This window comes from Hypomesus transpacificus, chromosome 7, assembly GCF_021917145.1.
Source record: "Hypomesus transpacificus isolate Combined female chromosome 7, fHypTra1, whole genome shotgun sequence".
NCBI lineage: Eukaryota > Metazoa > Chordata > Actinopteri > Osmeriformes > Osmeridae > Hypomesus > Hypomesus transpacificus.
In genome coordinates, this window is record NC_061066.1 from 7,892,939 (window position 1) to 7,916,256 (window position 23,318).

The 23,318-nt window shown below is 44.3% G+C and overlaps 2 protein-coding genes across 6 annotated transcripts in view; one reads left to right on the plus strand and one right to left on the minus strand.

The window, feature by feature from the left end:
- Positions 1-102: 102 nt before the first annotated feature.
- On the plus strand, positions 103-3,541 carry LOC124469503 (protein mono-ADP-ribosyltransferase PARP11-like). Of its 3 annotated transcripts, XM_047022843.1 has the most exons (8): positions 113-328; positions 462-576; positions 715-790; positions 939-1,002; positions 1,396-1,529; positions 1,682-1,833; positions 2,047-2,145; positions 2,459-3,541. In XM_047022843.1, the coding sequence occupies exons 1-8, from the start codon at positions 218-220 to the stop codon at positions 2,485-2,487; spliced, it is 780 nt and encodes a 259-aa protein (XP_046878799.1). In that variant the 5' UTR covers positions 113-217; the 3' UTR covers positions 2,488-3,541. The 3 variants fall into 3 exon arrangements, with proteins under 3 accessions (XP_046878798.1, XP_046878799.1, XP_046878800.1); XM_047022842.1 differs by having other exon boundaries at positions 103-328; positions 2,047-3,541; XM_047022844.1 differs by lacking the exon at positions 113-328 and having other exon boundaries at positions 534-608; positions 2,047-3,541.
- Positions 3,542-5,425: 1,884 nt separating this feature from the next.
- tmtc2a (transmembrane O-mannosyltransferase targeting cadherins 2a) overlaps positions 5,426-23,318 on the minus strand; it is a 51,248-nt gene continuing 33,355 nt past the window's right edge. The window contains exons 3-12 of one of the 3 annotated variants that reach the window (XM_047022718.1): positions 19,653-20,496; positions 19,433-19,547; positions 18,521-18,606; positions 17,930-18,114; positions 17,585-17,663; positions 16,352-16,473; positions 13,338-13,419; positions 11,616-11,730; positions 9,827-9,890; positions 5,426-6,888 (exon numbers count right to left, since the gene is read on the minus strand). In XM_047022718.1, the coding sequence (XP_046878674.1) occupies positions 6,706-6,888; positions 9,827-9,890; positions 11,616-11,730; positions 13,338-13,419; positions 16,352-16,473; positions 17,585-17,663; positions 17,930-18,114; positions 18,521-18,606; positions 19,433-19,547; positions 19,653-20,496 (1,875 nt within the window). In that variant the 3' untranslated portion in view covers positions 5,426-6,705. Of the gene's footprint in view, positions 6,889-9,826; positions 9,891-11,615; positions 11,731-13,104; positions 13,203-13,337; positions 13,420-16,351; positions 16,474-17,584; positions 17,664-17,929; positions 18,115-18,520; positions 18,607-19,432; positions 19,548-19,652; positions 20,497-23,318 lie in introns of those variants that run through there. The other 2 variants (XM_047022720.1, XM_047022719.1) reach the window with 2 other exon arrangements.

The following is a 23,318-nucleotide window of genomic DNA, read 5'->3' on the forward strand; positions in this document are numbered from 1 at the left end:
GCCAATTACCACTTGAACAGTGTAATGACAACATAACATTGTATCAGGAAGAAGAGTAGGACTTGTGTGTGTGAGCATTGAGGGAAAGGCTTTCAGTCAATCAGGAAGAAAAACAGGAGGGTGTGGTTTAGAAGAATTATCAGAGAAGTCAAAAGCAGCACCAATATTGTTACTGAAAGAAAGAGTATCTGTACACAGCATATAGAGAGAGAAAGACATGTGGAGTGTTAAAAAAGAACGTTTCCCAGGTGTGGACTGCATGGATACAACCGAAAGTCCATGGCAGTGGTTTTACCTGGCAGACTGTGGAAGGTGGCATAGGTTTGAGGTACCTATCTGTTTGGGTCTATGACTCTCTGTCCCTTTTTGACATCTCTGCACACATCTTCACACAGTAGCCTACTTAAGTATTTGATAGCCTGCTGCGTCAACTTAAACGGAGCTTCCATCCTAAACGTTAGGAAGACCAGGTGATATCCCTGTCCAGCCAGGATACTGAGAGGCATTACTTGAGAGACTCAAAAGGAGTTCTTCAGATATCCGCTAGCAGAGGATACACCAGAGTGGATTTCTCAAGTACTTAACTACTTTATAAAATATTCTTAAATGTATGAATTCATTTATATTTATTAGTAACTTAAATGTCGTTAGCTGTCACACCTAGGCTGAAGTGTTACTAACGGTATTCATTTGATATTGTTTGACGATATCCAGCGATGCTACAAACTGATGTGCCAACAGGAAAGCAAAGACGAATCAAACGATCCTGCAGTAATAACACAAATCCAGGGTGAGCCTTTTCTTTTTTACTAAGTCACACCTGTATGATTAGCTTTTAAGTCCGTTGACATTTGACTTAACATACTCTTGTTTTGTGAGAAAATGAAAGTGAAACTGACTGTCCATTCTTGAGTAAACGAATCCTATTTTCTGTACAGGTGCAGTTGTTTCACCTCTCCGCCAGTGTTCTGGGAAACGTCAGATCCCACACTTCCTTACCAGGTATGAATTAGAAAAAGGTAGTTCATAAAAGCTACTATTGTAATATTTCAAACACAGCCATAAACAATGTTTTTGATAATTATGTTTTACATTTTAATTGTTTATTCCAGCAATTATTAGACTGTCAAAGAAAAAGTACCAAATTATCAACACAGAAAACAAGACAGTTTAATTGGCAAGTTACTGCAAGCCCTTTGTGATTAGAATCTGGACCTAAATAGCAATTCACCTGTCTACCAAGTCTAACACTGAAAGCCAACACATTTTGCATAAGTGTTTTGTCTTTAGGCTGTATTGAATTTTTAACTCATTTGTTGAACAATTTCAAATATTGCTGATTGTAACTTTACTTACATCACTATAAAGCTGAAAAGGTCTACATTTGTCTTTAAGGTCTTCCTTCTGAAAAAAGACACACCGGAATATATCACAGTGGCAGATTACGTTGAGAATGATGGGTTGCTGAAAAGACACATTCAATCAATCTGTAGAATTCAGAACTTGGATCTCTGGGAATTCTACTGTAGGTATGTTGTGTTCCATGGTCGTCTGTCTATCTACAGAATATGTGGATGACAATATATTTAAATTAATAATGTCTTGAAATACTACAAAAGCAGGCTCACAAATGTGTTTGCATTTCAGAATGAGATAACTACATGTAAATATGTTTCTGAAGGAAGAAGATACAATTGGCTCGAATTCAAGGAGCTGCAGACATTAAGGAAAAAAGATTGTTTCATGGAACCAGTGTTGACAACATACACACAATTTGCACTTACAACTTTGACTGCAGGTTAGCTGGAGCCACTGCCCATGTTTACGGCAAAGGTAAGTCATAATAAATTCACATAATCAAAAAACACCTCACAGGTATTATGGCTTTCTTGTTACAAATGAAAAATAGGCCTATACCTGGTTTAACTATGAGCTTAAAAAGGAGACCTAACCCATTTAACTAACTTTTATTGCAAAACAATAGAAAGTACACTACCTATCCATTTAAATATACTATACCATGATTTAATTTACTTTTTTATCCAGGAACATACTTTGCAAAATATGCATCGTATGCTAATAAGTACAGCACGTGGAACCGGAAGCCATGGACGGTCTTTGGTAAAGCACCCCAAGACTTTTTGTGTGAGCGGACAAAAGTAATTTTTCTAGCTCGAGTTATTGTGGGGAAAATGACTACTGGAGAACAAAATTACTCCAAGCCAGATCACAAAAGTGCAACAAACTACCATGAAAGCTGTGTTGACGACATACAAAATCCCCAAATCTTTGTTATCTTTGACTCCAATCAAATATACCCAGAGTACTTGATTCAGTACAACTAGTAGGAATACTTGACTTTGGTGCGGCATAAGAAAAATTAGGCGTCTTCATTCATATGTTTTGCTCTGAATCCGAAAACTGAAAAACTCTAATTGAATTTAATACAATTGTCCAGCAGAGGCCCCTATCAACCTGCAGAAGTAAGATGGATGGCAACTTCACAAAAACCAACCTGCAGGCAATGTTCTCAAGAACCATCTAATATTAATACAACCTGAAACAAATCAGAATCTCAGAAACTGAACAGAATCAGAAACTGACTATTTTGAATTGGATGTTTGACAAGCAGCCTTTTGTGTTTCACGGTCCATCAGATTTGTCCACCTGTAAACAAAATTTATTATTTCTTGAAGATTTTATATGCAATATCCTACTCGATTGGGATCTTGCTTTTATACAAGTGCTATTAGTAAAAAAAAAAATGTTTATATTTCTATACATAATTTATTTGACTACAAAACAGTTTCGCAACTCCACTGGACTGTTGCCAAGCAACGCACTTTTTCCATTATATTAACGACTAGTCATGTTGGCTTCTTGAATAGATAACAGTAGTTAATGTAAGCAGCGTACACGTACAGTTAGGCTAGAGCTAACTGTTATCGCAAAATATCAGCACTCATGGAATATGTCCATGCAAATTACTTTTCGTAGGCTAAGTTCGGAACAAGCCTAAGCATGAACTTGAACATAGGCTATAGCAAAGAGTATAGAAGTTCTTTGGCAGTTGTAGTCTAGAGAACCCAGTGTGAACTCTATGTCCTGAATATTATTAGCTCCGTTCTACCTGCTCACACGGTTGCCCAGCAGAGAGAGGAAGTCTTTCATCTGTTCAGGCCTCTAACTTCCTTCCCTGGTTTACGTTAGCCGCTTGGGCGCTGCTGTTGCAGGTGTCGCTCCCGCTGTCAGAACTCACGGCTGGCGGATATGGAACACCTAAATAAAGATGGCGCCATTATGTGTGGGAAACGTTTATCTTGTTAATAAATTCATGTTATGGATTTCTATTTATTTATTAGGCCAATCTATAGAGACTGAATGAGAGAGGCATGTTGTAGATACCTACTTGAGCAAACATTAGGCTATATAAGATGTTTTTTTTTCCACTAACTGGTGAAGGAATAAATATAAATGTAGGTCTTACATGTATTTATGCTTTACCCTCGTCCAATAAAAGCTGAAAGAGTATTTGTGTGTATTTGTTGGTTGGGTTGTGTTTTAAATACATATTACACATTGTCTCAGTGTTCGTGTTTATTATGTTTGGTATTTTGACTTAAAGGCCTACACTTAAGGAAGTAAGTATTTAAGGCCTACTATAGGTCTACTGTGATACTGGCGTATCAAAGTAACGAATATATCCAGTGGCAAAACTGTAACCCTCAGCTGTGTTCCATGTTATTGCCACAGAACGCTTTTAAAAAGCTTTTTGAATTCTTATATCCTTTTGAACCATCAATCTGAATCTTGGCTGTAGTTCCACCCACATTAGTATTCCTCAGGGTAGTGAAAATAATTAACTGAATCAGCTACATTGTTAACCTCAATTGAAGAAGGCCTAATGAGTAATGTGCCATGTATGAAATTGCTAAAAACTGCATCATTAAGAAATTTAAACGAGTGCTATGAGAACTATCTAACGCTTACCGCAGCCAAATCCTATTTTATTCACCAGGTTTGAAACTATTATCACTAAGCTGCAACCCTGTACTCTATAGTGCATCCTGTGTTTTCTGATTACAGCTGTGCGTGGGTGTGACTGCAGGATTTTTCAAACCCTGTTAGATATTTACCGCCTGCAGAGCTCAAAGTCAGAAGTTCTGTTTGATCTCGTTGAGATCAGTCGGTGGAGCCCTATTGATGATTTGGGCATGCCAAAAAATATAAAATAAATAAATTAGTCAAGGTCGACAGTCAGAAAGCATCAAATTAACTATCAGAGTTTGCGTGTGTGTGCGTCCATTATCTCTTATTAAGTAATCCGCTCAATTTGCACTATATTCTGTTTGAAAGATAAGATTTCCATGGAAACAACCATTTAGAGAAGAGAGGCAGGAATGTCGTGTTCCCCTTCCTTGTCAGAAAACACGCATTGGTTTGAGAACGTGTGTTTATTTATCAAAATTTCAAAATCTCATTCTATTTCACACAACACAAGAAAGAACCTACATATTCGTCATAATTTAACAAAAACATCTGTTAGGTCTATATCTCCGTTTCTCGTGTCATTGCTCAAAAAGAAAGCTGTTCACAATAACAATCACCTGATTTCCCTGAGCAGAGGAAATAACCATATGGCCTTGTGGCATTATGTTGGTTTTCTGTCTGTCTGTCTGTCTGTCTGTCTGTCTGTCTGTCTGTCTGTCTGTCTGTCTGTCTGTCTGTCTGTCTGTCTGTCTGTCTGTCTGTCTGTCTGTCTGTCTGTCTGTCTGTGTTTGTTTGTGTGTGGTGGGAACTGGCCATATAACAATGTTTCTGAAATAAACCCTTCAATCCTGCCTATTCAGTTTGTGTTGGAATGTGAAGAGTTAAATGAAAAAATCAAATTTTGTCACCCTATCAGAATTTTGCTGCATCCGTTGTTTGGACGAAAATGCTATGCAGCTCTGTGATTGGTGTAATTCCAGAGAACGTCTCATGTGGCCCGTACACGGGCTCTGGTAATTCAAGGAAAGACTAATTTCCATTGACAGTAAAATTGACCAATCATATCTTCCTTCTAAATGGGTGGGCTTTGTTATCGCTAAATTCAATTCCGCCCGCTGTGGGGAACGCGAACACAAGCTAATAAACTAGCTAACTTAGCTTGTTCGTTCACTTCACAATGGAAGCCGCGAGTAACGTTCCTGCTACTGGGCAGGCCCAACTGTCAGACCTGGCCTTAATTACCATCCAGAATGAATTGCTGATTACATTTTAAGCAAAGTATCAGTTGCATGACCCAGCCATCAACCAATTCATCCAAAAGGACAGGAGAATGGACTTCGTTTTCAAGTAAAGATCATCAAAGGTAGGCTATGTTATTTAAAAACTTCTCGGCCGCCGTGCCAACTGGTTTGTAGCCCTAGCCTAGCCTATAGTGTTGTGCAGAATGACCGGTCAAAATGTAGGCTAAATGTACCAACGCATCGTCATTATGCACAATTACCGTAAATAGTGGTGCAAGGGCTGGCTCAAATAGTGCGCAATGACCAACACAATTTAATTTGCTGTATCATGATTTTCCGACGAGTAATTGGGGTCAGAGGGCCAAGATTTAAGAGTCACGGTTCACCACTTAAGTCACTGACTGAATGAGAGATTGAGTAAGTGAAGGAGAAAGAGAGAGAAAGGGGGTAGGGAGGACAAGTGTATGGTAAAGCTGTTTATGTCTGTAGTCACCATCATAACATGACAGTGTGGGTATCATAAGCAACACAGTTCAATAAGTTAAGAATGATCTGATCACACACAATGTAATTAAAATATTTTCATCATACAACATTTAATAACCTGTCTGCTTGAAAAGAGGCACAACTCAAAACGTAGGCACGCTACAAGCCTTCTAATGGCTGAATACATTTACTGGATGAACCTTGTATCAGCTTGGGTTTAGTACCTTTCCAATTTCTCTTCAAATATGGTCTTCGCTCACGGCTTACATTTGCTGGACTCAAATGTATGGCAAAAAATAAATAATCCAAAACTCTGACCAGGTAAGAAAGCACAAAAGATTTTTGATGAGACCACGTTATTTTCAAATTATTTACAGACACTGGGCTTCAGTCCTTAACATATCTAAAGTAAAATCATGAAAACATGTTTTAGGGATAAAAATTAAACTCACCCCTCCCAAAAATATCAGATTTTCTCACTTTTACATCAGATTTCTTTTTCTTGTAATTCGGGGCCATTGCTCTGTATCTTGACTGTCACTGTTCTTTACTTTACAAACGAAACCTTTTATAAAGATTCATAGCTTGTCTCTTTGCCAGTCTGTGACCTACCACTCCCCACTGCAGATTAGGGTCTCAGTCCCACTCCTACATGCAACAACAGCTTGTCCCTGGCTTCTCTCTTCAGTTGCCATCAGCAACGACTACTTTGTCACTCAACCCATAATCAATTAAGTTCACCTCATCAGCCGAAGCCTTTCACCCTGTATTCGTGCATTACTTTCTCCAAGCTTCCCTAACTACCATCCAGCAGAGACTGCTGTTCTCTTTCTCTCTTTCCGTCTCAGTCTGGCTGGCGTATAGCGTTCCTGACTAGCCTCGGGCCTCACCCTCCAGAGGGGCCCAGCCTCTCTCACGGGGCCCCCCTCTCAGAGAGGGGACACAGAGGTGTTTCCTCTGGTTCTCCTGCCTCTGTCTTGGGCCTCGGTCAAGGCCCCTGCAGGGTGCGGAGGCCCTGCCTCCCCATGATGTTCCACAGCTTGCGGAGGTTGGACTGGGTGATGGCGTCGTCGGGCTTGAGCCGCAGCGCACGCAGGTAGTTGGCCTCGGCTTCCGGAAGTTTCCCGTTGAGGTGGAGGATGGCGCCCAGGTTCATCAGGGCTGCCGGGTACTGAGGGAGGAGACGAGGGGGAGAGAGGGGAGGAGAGGAGAGGAGGGGGAGAGAGGAGAGGAGAGGAGGGGGAGAGAGGAGAGGAGGGGGAGGGGGAGAGAGGAAAGGAGGGGGAGGGGAGGAGGGGGAGAGAGGAGAGGAGAGGAGGGGGAGAGAGGAGAGGAGGGGAAGGGAGGAGGGGAGGGGAGAGGAGAGGAGGGGGAGAGAGGGGAGGAGGGGGAGGGGAGGGGAGGGGGGAGGGAGGAGAGGAAAGGGAACAGGTAAAGGTGTGTAAAAGAAGGGAGAAGAAAATCACAAAAAGAGGAAGGATGAAGGTGAAAAGTGAAAAAAATTGAGAGAGAAATTATAATCAGATTTTATACAACAATAGTAGCGTTTAGCAATTACAAAACTGTAGCTGGAAGGAAAGTAAAGGAATGACTGATTATCACTTGAATGATCGTCATATTGTCTGATGATATTGTGTTAAACATGCACAGTCATCTTGATGTGACAGTAAAGCAATATCAACCTCGGAACTTTCTTTGGACATGTACTGTAATCATTCCAAAAAGTCAGGGTAGCCAACACTGCATTAAATGTGAGTGGGTAATATGAGAAGTGCTAGTGGAGGAATGTAAGGATGAGTAAATCTAAGCTACTGAAAAATGTTCCTGCATTCATATTAGAGAAAATCTGCTCACTTTCTCAATAAGACCTGTATTGAATGCAGATTCTGCTATGTGAGTTCATTTCAGGAAGTCCTTGTAGTCTTTTTTGCCATGGATTAAGCAAAAGCCTTTTAAAAATGCACCTTAAATTGAGTAGAGCGTTAAACAGGCATGAATGCTAAGCCCTTTTGACCTTGCAGTAGCGGTGGTGTTCACATTATAGGAAACAGTCCTTCTGCCCTAATGTGTCCACTGAAGACACACCTGCTGTGTTTCAATAAGTGTGAGAGGGGTTGAATATAGTATGGTACAATATAAAGATGTGTTAATACCCCAGTTAAATTACAAATATATTTTAAATTAATCTTCTCTTTACACCTAAATTCCAGGTTCTGAGCAGGGAGTTTAACAAGACTATCCATGCCTTCAAACCCCTCTCATATTTTTCTCCTTCCTAAAAACACTCAATGAAACCAACAGGATCAAGGCAACCATGTCCTTCAGCTGCTTGTCTGGTCCTGACCTACAGTTCCCCGCACATCTTACTAGGCCTGTGTGTGTGTGTGTGTGCCTCTGACCGCATGTGTACATACGTGAGTGAGTCCGTATGACAACGTGTTTCTGTGGGAAACAGTGTGCTCATATCAGCCACAGGACCCATGTCCGAGTGTGTTCATGGTTGTGATTTAATCAAATCTCCACTTTGAAGTAGCCAAGTGAAACCACCTGGTTGTAGGAGAGCATTGACTGCAGGAATCTCCCCCCTCGTACCGCCTGAGCCCCTAGTGTGCCACGGAAAACCAACCCCAAATCCCATCCTCACCTCCTGCCTCCACAACCCCAGACTGCACCCTTTCACACGCCTGGGAACTAGACTGTAGGCTATGGGGTTTGGGTCATATATGAGAGCCAGTGTTGAACTAAACACACACACAGACTTACCCACACACATACACACACACACACACACACACCGTTCAGACTATAGGGCTTAGGTTTGCCCCTTTTTCTTTATTAAGACTCTCAACCTGGGATTGGTGTGGATCCCTCTAGCTTAATCTAATGTGACATCAATTCAAAACAAGCAATTCCTTCATTTGTTGCTAAGTCCGTGCCTTGGTTGCTAATGCTAATAGAGGGACAAATAGCAGATGGTTAAGCGGCTTCAGTTACCAGACTAGAAAGATGAGGGTCCTTGGTCGCTGTAAACAGAACATCTCAGAGAGAGACACAGGAGACGCCCTAAACTCAATCGCTGCAAGGACCTGGAACCGTCTCTGTTTATGTATGTACACAGGACTGGAGCCAGCAACCTCGCCAGCGATTTTTCCATCTTTCTAAGCTTGAAACTGACAGTGATGAATGTTGTTGGGCGGGGGGGGGGGGGAGGCATTTCAAACACGGCCGCGCTAAACCCTTCAGGGCGATGCTAGCTTCTGAACTCGCCTACAGTTTTGCCGATTCGATTGATTTCTGACGCTAAGAGCAGAATTGTTTCCATAAAAATTCCAGTTGACCTAGCAATTGGATTGTGCAATACCTTACTGTATGTGTGTAAAAACGCATGCAATTTAATGTTTTGTGAACAGACTTGTAATGATAAGAATTAAGATATTTCAAATATATTACTTTTTTGTCTATACTCATCAACTGATAATCTCTTCTTGACCCAAAATCGTCTTTCAAAGCATGTCCGGCCTACGTAACATTTTTATGACATGAATCCTTATGGGATTCATTGATATTTGAGGACGTGGCATTTGCTAATCAGCTAATCAACAATTACTATGCTGAGTCCTCAAGGTTTGGACGTTTGTTCATTAGCAGCTTGGCCTTTGAGTAAAATACACTGAATAATAATTACTGCTCTCTGATGTGAGAAGTACCTTAGAAGGCCACATATGAAAAAAAAATATATATACATTTATATATATTTTAATGAAACTCCACGTGAAGATTCAAATCAAATGCCCAGAATCTTCTCCAAACTGCCACAGAGAAATCTCAAGAAATGGCTTCTGACCAGTGAAAACCCCCACTACTCCTGTCTAAGATCTGTAGGGTCTGTCTGAATCTAAATGACATCAACCCCACACTCCTTGTGCCTCTGAAATGACTGATCATGTGCAAACTGCAGAGCTCCCGAACTTTACACCACAAAGGTTGCAAGGCCCCATGTCCTGTTTGGCTCAATACGGTGCTGTAAAGCTCTGGTGATATTTCACAGCAAAATATCATATCAAGTTACTCTGGGCGTGTAGTAGTGTGTGTGTGTGTTGGAGACTCACGTCTGGTCGAAGGCTTGCCGCATGATCATAGTGCCTCTCTGCTGCTTCGTTCAAACTGGCCTGTCTAAAGAGGAGAGAAGACACACACACACACAGACAGATATCAACATCAACCTGTTCACAAACATTCAGGACAGCTGGGCCTTCCAGCTGGTACAGTACCACAGGGATTCTCACAATACTGCCAAGTGAAAGCCTTACAGAACAGCCAATTAGATATTTTCCATTTGTTGTGCATGTCTGAAGTGTACCGCTGTACTTGGATGCTTCCTGGCTGGCCTGCCTCCCTCCCTCCCTCCCTCCCTCCCTCCCTCCCTCCCTCCCTCCCTCCCTCCCTGATTCGATGACCTCTGTAGCGTTATAATTAGGGTGTTCATAACTCCGCACCCTGGGGCACACTAAAGATGATAGTATTCACACTTGGTATGCTAACACTAATTAGATCACAGGGATAATTAGATCAACACACAGGCATACATATTCATAACGGTATGACTTAGTAAGTCTGATACAGTAAGTCTCTGTTGACTTGGTTTGAAAGTAAAAGTACAGTCATGCCTTTGAAAGTAAGTGCTGTTACCATGGTGAACCAATCCGGAGGTCAACATTGAATATTTCCAATCCAACATGTTCTGCCTTGTTTGTTTAAGATGCTGGTTAGTTTATGGTGTTCATATTTTATAATCCACTGAGCGAAATAACACTGTCAGAAGAGATATACTGACCAGAATGACAGATTATTCACTCTGAGCATTTGGAAAAGTTGTGTGAACTTGTGACAATCTCATAAAATCATTTCTCAACTGAATAACGGGCTCAAATAATATGATGTCAGTGCATGTGCCTGGCTTTCATCCAGCCAGCGACGGGGGGGACGGGGACGGGGACGGGGTGGTGAGAGAACAGCAGTTGTAGGTGTAGGATTAGAGGAGAGAATGTGCCACCATGAGCAGCTTCTGGAAACTGAATCTCAGTGGAGAGAATAAGGCTTGAGAGATTCGTCTCTCTCACTTTCTACCTTCCTCACCCAGCCAACGCAGCTCTGGTTGGGCAGTTTAGTTCCTGACTCACAAATCCTCTGTAGCGCCGTCTCTTTCAGATGAAGCCTGCTGGAGTTTAATGAGTTTTACAGATATGTAGAGCAAAAAGGAATTAGATGTCCTGTCCAATATTTCCTCGAGCAGCAGCAGCCTAGGAAAAGACTGTTTGCAGGAGCAGTCCTGTAACTCTTAAAACGCATGTGCTATCTGGAAGCACACTCGCAGAGCCCAGAGCAGACTCCTGGGTTTCTTTACAAGCCTTGGACGAGAATGTCGCTGCGATGAATCAAAACCTTGCCGCTGTTTACGTGTGTGTTATATTAGCCCCACTGTGGGATTAGCCGATGGGAATTATTCAAATTAGACAGTTTCTTCGCAAAAATCTATTTTCACACTGGAATCACAAAATATATTTCAAATAACCTTTTCCAGAAGAGTTTTTCTTTTTTTGTGGCCACAATGAAATATTCAACGAGTAGCAAATAATAAAATACCTTACAAGCAGATTCCCTCACAGAAAATAACCTTGCCACTATATTTATGGATGAAGTGAAATAAGCATACCCAACAGAAACTCTAGGTAATACATAAATAAATAGGTAATCCACAGTACAATATATTTCAAACCTGAGATAACAATTCAGTTGTGATGTACAGTGTGATATGACAAGGTTAGGAAAACATAATGTTTCGTTTAATAATAAATGAGGGTAGCTGTTCAGTCTGAGGTCAAAAGGTCAAACCTGTACCTGAGCATGTGAGCAGCACTGAAGACCACGTCAAACTCTGAGCTGTCAAGCTGTGCAGCTCTCTCTGCCATCTCTGCTGCCTTCTGCACATGACCCTGCTCCAGCAGAAACTGACCTGGAGGGGGGAGGGGGGGAGAGAGGGAGGAAGGGAGGGGGAGAGAGGAAGAGAGACAGAGAGAGAAATAGAAGGGCAAAGATGATAGAAAAATGAGGGCGGGGGAAAGAGAGAAGACAGTCATGGAATGTTGCAAAGGGAAGAGAGGAAGGAAGGAAGAGAGACAAGGAATCCGAGAAAGAAAAGGAAGAGAGGAAAAAGAAGAGCAAAAAAGATACATATTATGAGACCGGAGGGATGAGAGGAAGGGGAGAGGGGGGGACAGCGGGGAGAAAAGTGTGTGAGGGTTTCTGTCATGCTCGCTGGTTTGTGAAAACACAGACGAGTCGAAGGTGTTTCATGTGTTCCTCTGGGAACCTGACCACCTGGCTCTCTCTCCTGGTGTCTACTCTGCAGCCGTAAATTAGGATGCTTTGCTCTGCCAGATGGGACTGTGTGTGTGTTTGTACTCTATCCTTTTTTGCACAACACTTTCTGCACTCAAGCAATCTTAACGTCTATATCTCAAGTTTTGTCTTTTTTATATTTTTACTTCAGAGTATTCCGTGTCAACTAGGAGTGGTCAGGACGGGGTCACATGACTTGTGACACCAGCATGCTCCCTGCACCTTAACATGCGTGTCAGAACAATGGCAGGATAGGGGAGGCTTGTCCAAGTTATCTGACCTCCCCTGTGAGCTTCAACCCCCCCCCCCCCCCCCCCCCCCTGTTCCCCCACGTCCACATGTGTTCACTGAGGTCATGCTTTCACTTACAGGAAAATAGAAAGAGAGAGAGAGAAAGAGGGAGAGAGAGTGAAAGACAGAGATTGAGAAAGGGGAGAAGGGGGGAGAGAGAGAGATGGATAGAGGGAGAGCGAGAGAGAAATGGAGGTGGAAAGAGAGAGAGAGAGAGAGAGATAGAGGGGGAGAGAGAGACGAACGGGAAACAACCCGATCCAAAGACAGCAACAGAGCCCTACCAGAACCCCTATGAACCCCAAACCTATATCTACAGGGGAAGCAGCAGGGAAGTGTAGAGAGACTGAGGGAGAGAGAATGACACAGTATACAATGGCTCTTTCAGTCCAACAGGACACATTTCATTTCCTGTGAATATCTTAAGAGATAGTGACCGGAGATGCAGTACGGCAGGTTCCCAACTAGGCGACGGGAACGGCAGCTCGACCCAAGCGAGGCTGAGCCCTCGACTCGCCTCTTTCTCCGCGGAGAGACAGACACATCGTTAGCAGTTTAGCCCAGTCCCGTTTTCATTAGCGATACAAACTGAGCATGCCCAGATAAGAGCGAGCAAAGCAAGACTGTGGCCCCACGCAAGCACAGCACTCTGACACCCTTCAGCCTTCACCCAACGCTGCTCGGATCGCATACAAACCTTCTCTGGCGGTTGATAATTGGAGCTAGTGAGTCAGAACGCAATCTATTCTCCTACTGTAATGAGCACTTTGCACAGGACACAGTGGGAAGAGAAGCCTGTGGATGATGTTAGTTTGGTTATGAGTGGCACAAACTGCTTGCATGGTATAAGTGTTCAAACTGAAGCTGTATTCACGTGTGAAGACGGTTGTTGATGGTTGTGTTCACGTGTGAACACGGCTGTATTCTCACCGTAATGCATGTAGCAGTTTCCCTTGGTGGGATCCAGCTGGATGGCCTTCAGGTAATACACCTCTGCTTCAGACTTCAGCCCCTGGGACAAGGAGGACACCATTGATTTCAGTCTCATTTAAAATGTTAATTCAGTCAAAAATGCTACTTCAACAACAGACTTGTGGTTTAGTACGAAGTATTTGTATTTCTTTTACTGTATTTCAATTACAAAACCTATTTTTCGTGCAAAATATAGAAGGGTTGAAACACAGAATATGCTGAATAACCACTCTCTCCCTAATAAATTGGGTTTATTTGAACATTTCAGCGTAAAACGCGAACACCAAATACCCTGTAACTATTTGAGGAACATTGCCTCCGATGTGCCAAGATCCAGATTTCACACAATCTCCTTAGACAAGGGGCAACAACTCCAGTCTCTGGAGCCTACCTACCCCTGCATCTGTTCCGTGTTATTTTAATACCGTGTCATGCATGAGCAGAGACGTAGTAGCAGGGCCGAGCTGTAAACCAGGAAACTAAACCCATAAAGAACACACTTGCAGCCTTCTTTTCTCAGCTTGAAACAAAGGCCTTAAAGTGTGTGTGTGTGTGTGTGTGTGTGCGCAAGACAAAGAAAGAGAGAGAGAGTTTCACAATAGCTAATGCGACAAACTGAAAACAGTATAGCCCTGTTTGTATTTTCCTCCACGTTTTTTCACACCTCACCACTGATTGCTACCACATTGCCAATGGATTTGCCATTCGTCATGAAACGAGTCAACTGGGCATATTAGGTTTGGTTCATTTGCTATTTCACATGCCCACATTCGCATTAAATCAGAGAAAGAGAAATGTTGCGATGTGACTCTTTTACCATTTGCTTTGGCTCCTTCGTCTCATAAAATGGAGCTCTTTTCCCCTAAACCACATTTTTTAAAGTGGCTCGTTTCTGCGGTCCCCAGCGTTGGATGGGAGAGAGGTGGAAGGCTAAATACAGTCACACAAAAAAGTTCAGCCAGAATAAAGTTCCTCAGACTCTTACCCATTGCAGCGTACATTCTGCAGTCAGCAGGAGGTAGCGAGCCAGCATTAGCATTAGCGGTTAGCGTTAGCAGCAGTTCAGTCTGTATCCAGCTGCTTAGTGGAGTTGAAACTCATAAATCACATCAGCTCTGGCCGACCGCTACGCTCCCTCGCTGCACTCCACTCATACCCAGACAAGAGGCCGCTGGCAGAGAGCAGAGCCTGTGAGTATTTTGCATAACTGCGCTGCAATTTGTAAAAGTCTTAATCCCTGACAGCAGGACACCGATGATGTTCAGTGTTGTCATGGGAATGGGGAACTGGAAATTCCTCGGATTTTCGATCACATTAGTCTGAAAAGTGTGTGTGCGTCGGTTGAAGTAACCTTTGAAACACAGTTAACGAGGTCCGGTGTCTCTTCTGTAGCAAAGCTCTCATTAGCACTGAGAAGTGTAAACTGGAGCGGTGGATCTGCACCCAGGATGGAAGACCAGCCTAACTGGGATGTTTTGAGGAGCAAACCGAACTGAGAGCCACCCTAACTGGAACGTACTGAGAAAGTTTGCTGACCTCAAAGAGTCAGAGTGAAAAGTCACATTCCGCAGACGTCGTGTTGAAACTATTTCAGTTCAAGAGTATAGCGAGACCCATTCTCAAGATGTCCTACGCTCTCTGGAGCCCGCATCATCAATAGGCACATGTACTGTAACTATGCGGCAGGACGGCCAAACTTCTCACAGATGGATTGATTCAATAAGGAAGCAGGTAATTGAGTTATAAGCCTGTCTGCTGGCCTATTGTCCGAGGCCGTCCAATCTCCTGTTTGTAAGCCTTGTTTGGGGCCCCTGTATGGCCCAGGGCCACAGATCTGCTTACTGCAGGCCTGGGAGACCCAACAGATGTCCAAGCTGGGTGACTCTGATGTGAACCTGTATGTGTGTTCTTTTTTTGTGTGAGTGTGTGATTGTGTGAGCGTGCGTGTGTGTGTGTAGGATGGGGTGCGATGAAGGGGTCAGATCTGATTACGAGGGGGAAATGACCTTGACCCCAAACCCTCAGAGGTGCAGCTGCAGCGCCCTGCAGTGTGTGTGTGTGTGTGTGTGTGTGTGTGTGTGTGTTTGCAAGCACATTTGTCCAAGTGTGTGTCTGTGAGAGTCTAAGTCAGCATGAAGAAAAGATGGAAGTGGTGATATCACGGTTCGTCCTGCTTCTAGAACCTCGGACTGCGGAGGGAGAGGTCAGAGGTCAAGGGGGATAGGCTACGCGTGTTCTAGAAGGTTCCATGAGGCCCAAACCCAAGTCAGCTGTGAACACATCTGTTGTTGAACACTTGTTTTTCTCTCCAGAAGTTTCGTTGGAGGGGGCGGGTGGCGAGAGATGTGGAGGAAGGGGAGCGAGGGGAGCGAGGGGAGAGTGCATGCTTGAACAAACACATGGAGCCGTAGGGAGGATCTTTAAGAAGGTCTTCTCTCTCCAGCAGAGTTTGCTTGTCCACTGTCCTCACACACACACACACATCTACACGCACACACACATCTACACGCACACACGTCTACTCACACGGACTTGTCCTTCCCGTCAGACACATTCCCCACGGCTGTAACCTTCAGACAGACATCCAGCCAAGGCCCATGCAGTTTAACAGCTGTCTTCCTGAAGTCTGCACTCCTCATCCCAATGTCACATCGATGACAGGCACACTTTCACGTTTGTGGACCTCTATCTGATACTGTAGATTTCTCTGGATGGATTTAGATCTGAGATGATCCTCCATTCAACAAGCAACTCGTTCTTTTTCCCCCCCATCAACCATTCTTCGTCCGCCAACAACAATTATCCCAACTTAACAGGCCCTGGCCAAAGGAATCAATTGGATGAACTGACTCCCTTTCCCGATTCACTCAATATTCATCAGCCCTCAGGCCCAGCCTGATTAGACTCAGGCGGATGTGAGATACTGTGATTTTTATTAAGAAAATGCTCCTTGTGCCTCAGGAGGAACTTACGGTTATTGACAGCAGCTTTCCGTAGGTCAGGTGAGCTGGAATGTGGTCTGGTTTGGCCCGGAGAGACTCCCTGTACCACTGACCAGCCTCCTCCAGCCTGTTCAGACGCATATAGGCCTCTCCTACCAGGGGTCAAAGGTCACAAGTCAATAAGGGTCATTACTAAACAAGTCAGCGTTTCGAGCAAAACAGTGGAGCGATTTGGATGCCCTCTCTTTAGTGAGAAACACAAGTATTTTAGGAAACGCGGCGATCTGGTGATTGTTATCGATTGTAAACAGCCACGAGACATGGAGCGAGGATCAGTTTTAAAATCCTGCAATCCTAACCTGCATGGTGGAACAAGCCCTGACCCGAGATCTGCATCATGCTCAAGCTCAACCAAATCAACAGCTGTGATTAGAATTATTTGATTTTCCACTTCCCTATTGACTCATTATTGATGAACTGATAACTGCGATACCTATGACTCAGGTGGAAATATGTTCCACTTCACTGAATACTTTCAACAGATGCAAGGTTGATAAAATGGCTGGATTCAAACCATTATCCCTGTACACATTACCATAAATCTGTGAGAAATATTCCCAGTACAGTTGAAATACACAAGTTTAAAAGTTGTCACATACACTATAACACTCAGTCAACATTAAAACATTGAAATATAATGTTTGCCGAATTCTTCTGTACGTTGTGAGAATGATCTACACGGACACAATCCCTCCTTCTGGTGACAAACTGTCCCAAGACATTACGTAACTTCTCCCCACACTAACACCCCTCCCCCCTGCCCCCCAACTCCCCTCACTACCCCCCCCCCCCCTCCCCTCACTACCCCCCTCCCTCCCCACCCCACCTGAACAAACACATGCTCTCGACCCAAGCAGGACGAGCTATCCCAGGAATTTTTGCTCGACATCGCCCAGCAATCTCAACAATGCAATCAGGAAACGCTTCTAATAATGTAATTAATGGTGGAACAACATCAGAAGGGATATGACTTAATACACACATTAGCCTCTGCTCCCTAAAACCTGATATGCCTCCGTACTAGGATTCCGCATTTTTTTACAGGCGAGGTGTTGGACTCAAACAGTAATCTGTTCAAGCAGGTCAGATGTGTTTAAAAAAAAAAAGGAATTAAAGCTTTTATATGGCAGTTTGACAATTGATTGGGGTGATGGAATACTTAATCCTTCATCTCTATCTTTGGAAAATAGCCTGCCTACTCACCCATCATGTTGTAAAGACTTTGTGGGGCAAACTGCCGAGGCATTTTCTGAACAGCTTCTTTATATACAGACAGAGCCTCCTGCAGAACAACAACAACATTGACCAGCTTTAGTTACCTCAGAGAGGAACTGTGTGTACATGGACACAGGTGAGTGTAGAAGGGCACAGGTAAGTGTACATGGACACAGGTGAGTGTATAAGGGCACAGGTGAGTGTACATGGACACAGGTGAGTGTATAAGGGCACAGGTGAGTGTACATGGACACAGGTGAGTGTATAAGGGCACAGGTGAGTGTACATGGACACAGGTGAGTGTATAAGGGCACAGGTGAGTCGCTGGCCTACCTCCTGGTGGCCCTGTTCGTGCAGCAGCTTGCCCAGGTTGTACAGACAGCTGGTGACGGAGCTCTTGTGGGCGTGGGGGTCCTTCAGGTTCTCATCTGGGATCTCCGCGCAGGTCTGGAAGGTTCTCTTAGCCTCCTCCAGACTGCCCTGGTTCATCAGGATGATGCCCGTGTTCAGGTAGGCCGCTGGGGCGGGGGGGGGGGGGGGGGAGAGGGGGAAAGATCACTGAAAATGCAATCACGTCTTCAGCTAGAATCTGATACAGTCCATGGCGGATGTGAGCAGCCAGGAGTGAGATTGACTTCCACGCCGCTTTGGAGCTGAAGTAGCCTGATAACGCTTCGAAACGGCCTGGCAGCTTCAGCTCACTCAGTCGTAGGAAAAGGAAAGAATTCGACTAAATAAAAGGGTTGAATTCACGTTTAATTAAATCACAGAAAGCCGAATGATTAGTCAGATCGCAGCTCTTCATGCTGAGAGCTGTGCCCGATCACAATCACCTCAGCTTGCCACACGGCAGCTAGCTAGCGGAAAGACAACTGGCTCGCGGAAAGACAACTGGCTTGCGGAAAGATTGTCAGATCTGCTTACATGCTAGAGTCGGCCTGCTTCCGATGGCCAGCTTATAGTAACGGAGAGCCTCAGAGAAACTGTCGTTCTCTTGCAGCAGCAAACCCCTGAAGAGAGAGAGAGAGGTAGAGGAGGGGAAGGAGGAGGGAGAGAGAGAGAGTGGGGGGGGGGGTACAGAGGCAGAGACAGGTCCAGAGTATTAAACATGACATCATCATCTTTCTATTCCAGTTTTAAAGCAAGCTACACTATGGGACTGTAGGGGACCAGAGTTAGATGCATAGATGCTGTACTGCCATGACTTAAAGTACGCTGATCTTTAACTAACCTCTCAAACCATCTAGTCTTTGTTTGTCGACTATTTGACACACAGTCCTCCTTCACAAGTCTGATGCAGAGACTTAATCGTGTGTTCCTTTCTGAAACTAAACATTCCTCTGACAGTTTCTTTACTTTTTTTGCCATATGAGATGAAACAGAGAGAAATGTTTGAAAGGATGGAATGAGCCGGAAGGACCCATCAGTCGGCACCTTTGACACTCAGGGGTTTCAGCCTCCATGTTTTCCCCCAGGTCCCCGAATCACAACTAATGAAATCACGGTCAGTTGGTCCAGGAGTCCTGAGGGGAACAGCTTCTCATTTCCCCTCCTTCCCCTCCTCCCCGCTCTTTCATCTATCTTCCCCTTCAGCTGCTTCTCTCTACGTATCACCCTTTCTTTCTCTCTTCCTCCCTCCTTCTCATCTGTCTCCCACCCTATCTCTCTCTGCTGCCCTCTTGTCATTTCCTAATTTTTTTCCTCTTTTCACTCAAATGTAGCCTTTCCTTCCCCCCCCCCCCCCCCCCCCTCTAAGCACCCTTGATGGATGGCAGCGTTCAGAGCAGTGGTCTCTGTCCAGGCTGGAGGGAGACAGAGGACAGCTCTCATACTCACAGGTTGTACAGCATGTCGGCCATGTTGCCCCGGTAGTACAGGGCGTTTCTGTACGCCTGTTCAGCGTCTGCCATCTTGCCCTGGTTCTTCAGGACGTTCCCCAGATTACCCCAGGCTACGGACAAGAGAAACACGTCACTTAAGCGAGCTGTCAATATCCTGTCCAATAGCCTTTCATCACGTCAGGCCCAACTGACATTCATCTCTCCCTCGTCCTTACCTTTAGCCGGGTTGACAGCAATCCCAGACTTGTACAGCATCTCCTCGTTCCTCCAGTCCTTGTTTCTCAGAACGGTCTTAATCCCATTCAGCAGCACCAGTCCAGCACAGAGACCCAAAACCACCGCCCTGCTCGCCCTGGTCCTCAGTTTGGCATGCAGGGCCCTGGCCCCCAGGGCAGCCAGCAAACAGAACCCCATGCTGGGAATGTACAGCACCCTCTCAGCCACCACAAAGCCCACGTAAAAGAACAGGTTTGTGGCCGGGAGGAAGGGCAGGGAGAGAAGGCCCAGGGAGAAGATGACCACGTTCTCAGCTGCAGGAAGGCCCCTACGTGTGGGGTGGGGGAGCTGTTTGGTTGTCCCGTTCATGGTGGGTTTCAGGGACCCATGGACCCAGTTTGTGTTGTGGTTGGCGTCGGGGGCGTGAAAACCGTTTCCGTTAGTAACGTGTTTCCCGTTTGTCATGTGGGCTTTCCCATTGGTCTCTTTGACCTTGGGGGAGGGGCCACTGCGAAGGCCAAACCAGACCAGGGCGGAGATCCCACCATATAAGGCCACCGTTGAAACGTTCCTCCAATCGGCAAAGCTTCTGACCAGGGGCACGGCGTCCATGGACCAATCGAAGCTGAGCTTGTCGGGGCAGAGGAGGAGCCAGGTGTTGGCGACGGGGAGGTGGAGGAAGGTCAGGATGCGGGTGAGGAGGTGTGGGGAGTCAGCGGCAGGGTTGTCGGAGTTGGAGAAGTTGGGTGGTTTGTTGCCCATCCAGTAGAGGCGCGCGGCCAGGAGGAGAACCCCCCAGACCAGCAGCACGCCCAGGCTCACCATCAGGCTCACGTTCCTCCTCTGGAGGACAGAGGAACACTGCTTTAGACGACACGCTGCAAAACAACCTGCCAATCAAGTATCGTCATCACATTTCTTTCTTAATTCTTTTATATTTCGAGATATCTGGGTTTTTCATGCTTTGCAGGACAGTTTTTAACTCAAGGGTGACTGGAAGGTCATGAGGAGAGGGGAGAGGACATGCAGCATTGGGAAGTGGCTTTGTTTTCTAGTGTAGGACATTGCTGTTGCCGTGTAGGAAAGTGCTGTCGTCGTGCTGGAAGGTGTAAATCAATTGTTCTTAAACATCAATGCGCACTTCTGGGAATTTGGGGATTACATTTTTAGTCAGCGTTAAATAGTATGTTTTGATTTGACATTTGAAAGCACTACAAAAACAGGAACTGTTTATAAATGAGGTCAAAATACAGTTGGAATGTTTTTCGAATCTTTCTTGTGCTCAAGCAATGTTCATGCACATGCACCACAGCCAAGGGCTTTGTATAGTATCGGAAAGATATATATTTTTTAAGGACCACAATGGCCAGAAATAATATGTCTCTGTTGCTGAGCAAACAGAGAAAGTATTTCTGAGGAATATGATTAATGGGTAACAGTTAACTGTCCAGTCCACTTGTTGGTTTCTAAAATGTGTCCCTAGGCAAGCTCCGCTCTATCTGATTGTATATCTATAGTTTCTCAATCACTTTCTGAGACCGAATACAATTCCTTGACTATGAACCAGTCCCTTTGAAAACCAGTTCAGGATTAATTATCAGCGATAGATCCAGCGAACAAGTCAAAAGTCAACAAGTCCATTCTGATGTTTGAACTGAGGAGATAACTAAGTAGCATTTGGCGTTCAAACGGTTTAACCTCCCTGCAGATACCCTGCTTGGTTGACAGGATGAAGGAGAGTGTGACTGCCAATCAGCTTTGGCCTCAATGTAATGGCACGTCAATGCTGTTTACCACATCATGACCATTAATGCTGTACCATGATTAGCATTATCACGGGTTACTAAAAGTACACAGCTACACCAACTGTCAAGTTACACAGGATGGCGGTTTACAGTACTGGTGCACCTATGGCAGTATTTATTCAATTTTTCTTCACTATTGGTACAGATTATGATAACATACCCTAATGTTATCAGTTATTAAGCTATTTGGCAATAGAAAATAGAAATAATTTGGCATGGTTGGATCTTAAAATTTGAGAAATGTGTTTTTAACATGAAGATTACAACTGGTGAAAACCTTTGAAGAGATCACAGCCATGGGACAGTAGTGTGTGTGTGTGTGTGTGTGTCGACGGGCCAGCAAACTGCCATGTTTGAGTTACAGCTGCTCTGGCCTTATCAAGGCCTTGACCCCTGACCCTGGGACGAAGGACAAATGAAATCACATCTGTTCAAATGGGAGGCGGGGAGGGGTAGGGTGAAAGCGCTGTGAAAGTAATTTATCAACAAAGATAGTTTATCAGTTTCACCAGTTTAACAGAGTGAGACAGTGAACAAGGTCCTCCTCTTGGGCATGTCTGTTTCCTGTCTGTCTCATGGTCTAGTGACTACAATCACACTGAATGGATGCATACACTAACAAACGAAATGACATATTAAGAGAAAGTATGTGTGTGGAAACAGACCCTTTCCCAGACCTGATACAGCCCATCAGTTTGAGTGGATAGGCAGTTACATCTAACCTGCTGAACTCAAGGTCAACGAGCTGAGATCACCAGCATCATGTGAACTCTTTGTGAACCATTGTGTGTGTGTGTGTGTGTGTGTGTGTGTGTGAGAGAGCATACTTAAAATTGAAACCTCATCAAATCTTATAAATTGGTAACGTAACTTAAATGTACTAGATTAGTCCACAACCAGCTCTTCAGTGAAAACAAAAGCAACTCCCACGTGCTTCTCTCATTAGAAACTTAAACATGTGGCCAAAAACTGCCAACGCAAAGCCCAAACCATTTCAACAGTCAGGCTTTGTTGATGTTGTGACGTATATTTATGTATGAGCAAAAACGGTAATGGACGAAAATATTTTCAGAATAACAGCTGTTCCCTTGAGTAAAACATAAATAAAATAGGAGGTTGGATTTGACTTGTCTGATCGTCACCATCGTCATTTTGCTGATTTCGCAAGATGAGTTAATCGGTAAAACGACAGCGGATATTTCCTCTGAGATTAACATGAGTTGAGCTAATTCAGCACGTCTATTGTTGAAAGATGTCTGTGGGGATTGGCTTTCCTTAGGGCGAGATGTTGAAGTCCTGAAAAGGTATTAGCTGAGAAAAGAATTGGATATTGATTTCCAGACCGGAGAACAGACACAATATAACGGGTGTTCTTGTGTCTTTTACACAAAGGAAATGGCACGATCGATTAAATGTTGACGTCTGTCTAGGGAAAATTTGAGAAATGTTGCTCTGTTCCGAAAAAAAGATACACGGTTCCAACAGCAAGCAATTTAGGACCGATCAGCCTGATTTCAACCCCCAGTACCTTGAGCAATTCCGTTGACCGTTTTCTGATTGATTTCTAGACCCATCTCTACCTCAGAAGCTTACAGTCTTCCTCAGCAACAATATGGGTGCTGGATCCATCGTCCCTAAGTCTAACTGCCGATTCCAATTGACAAAATCGGTGTGGACGACACTCCCTAAATGAACAGTCCAAAGCGGACTAAAAGCGGACGACCTAATCTCTCCTCCAACTTAATATCTCTCTTATTATCCCACTGTTAATTATCCGGAATTATCTGTCGCTATTCCACTGCACTGATCCGATTTAAATCAACTCATTTCATAGGCTACCAACATTTTTTTGTGAACTTG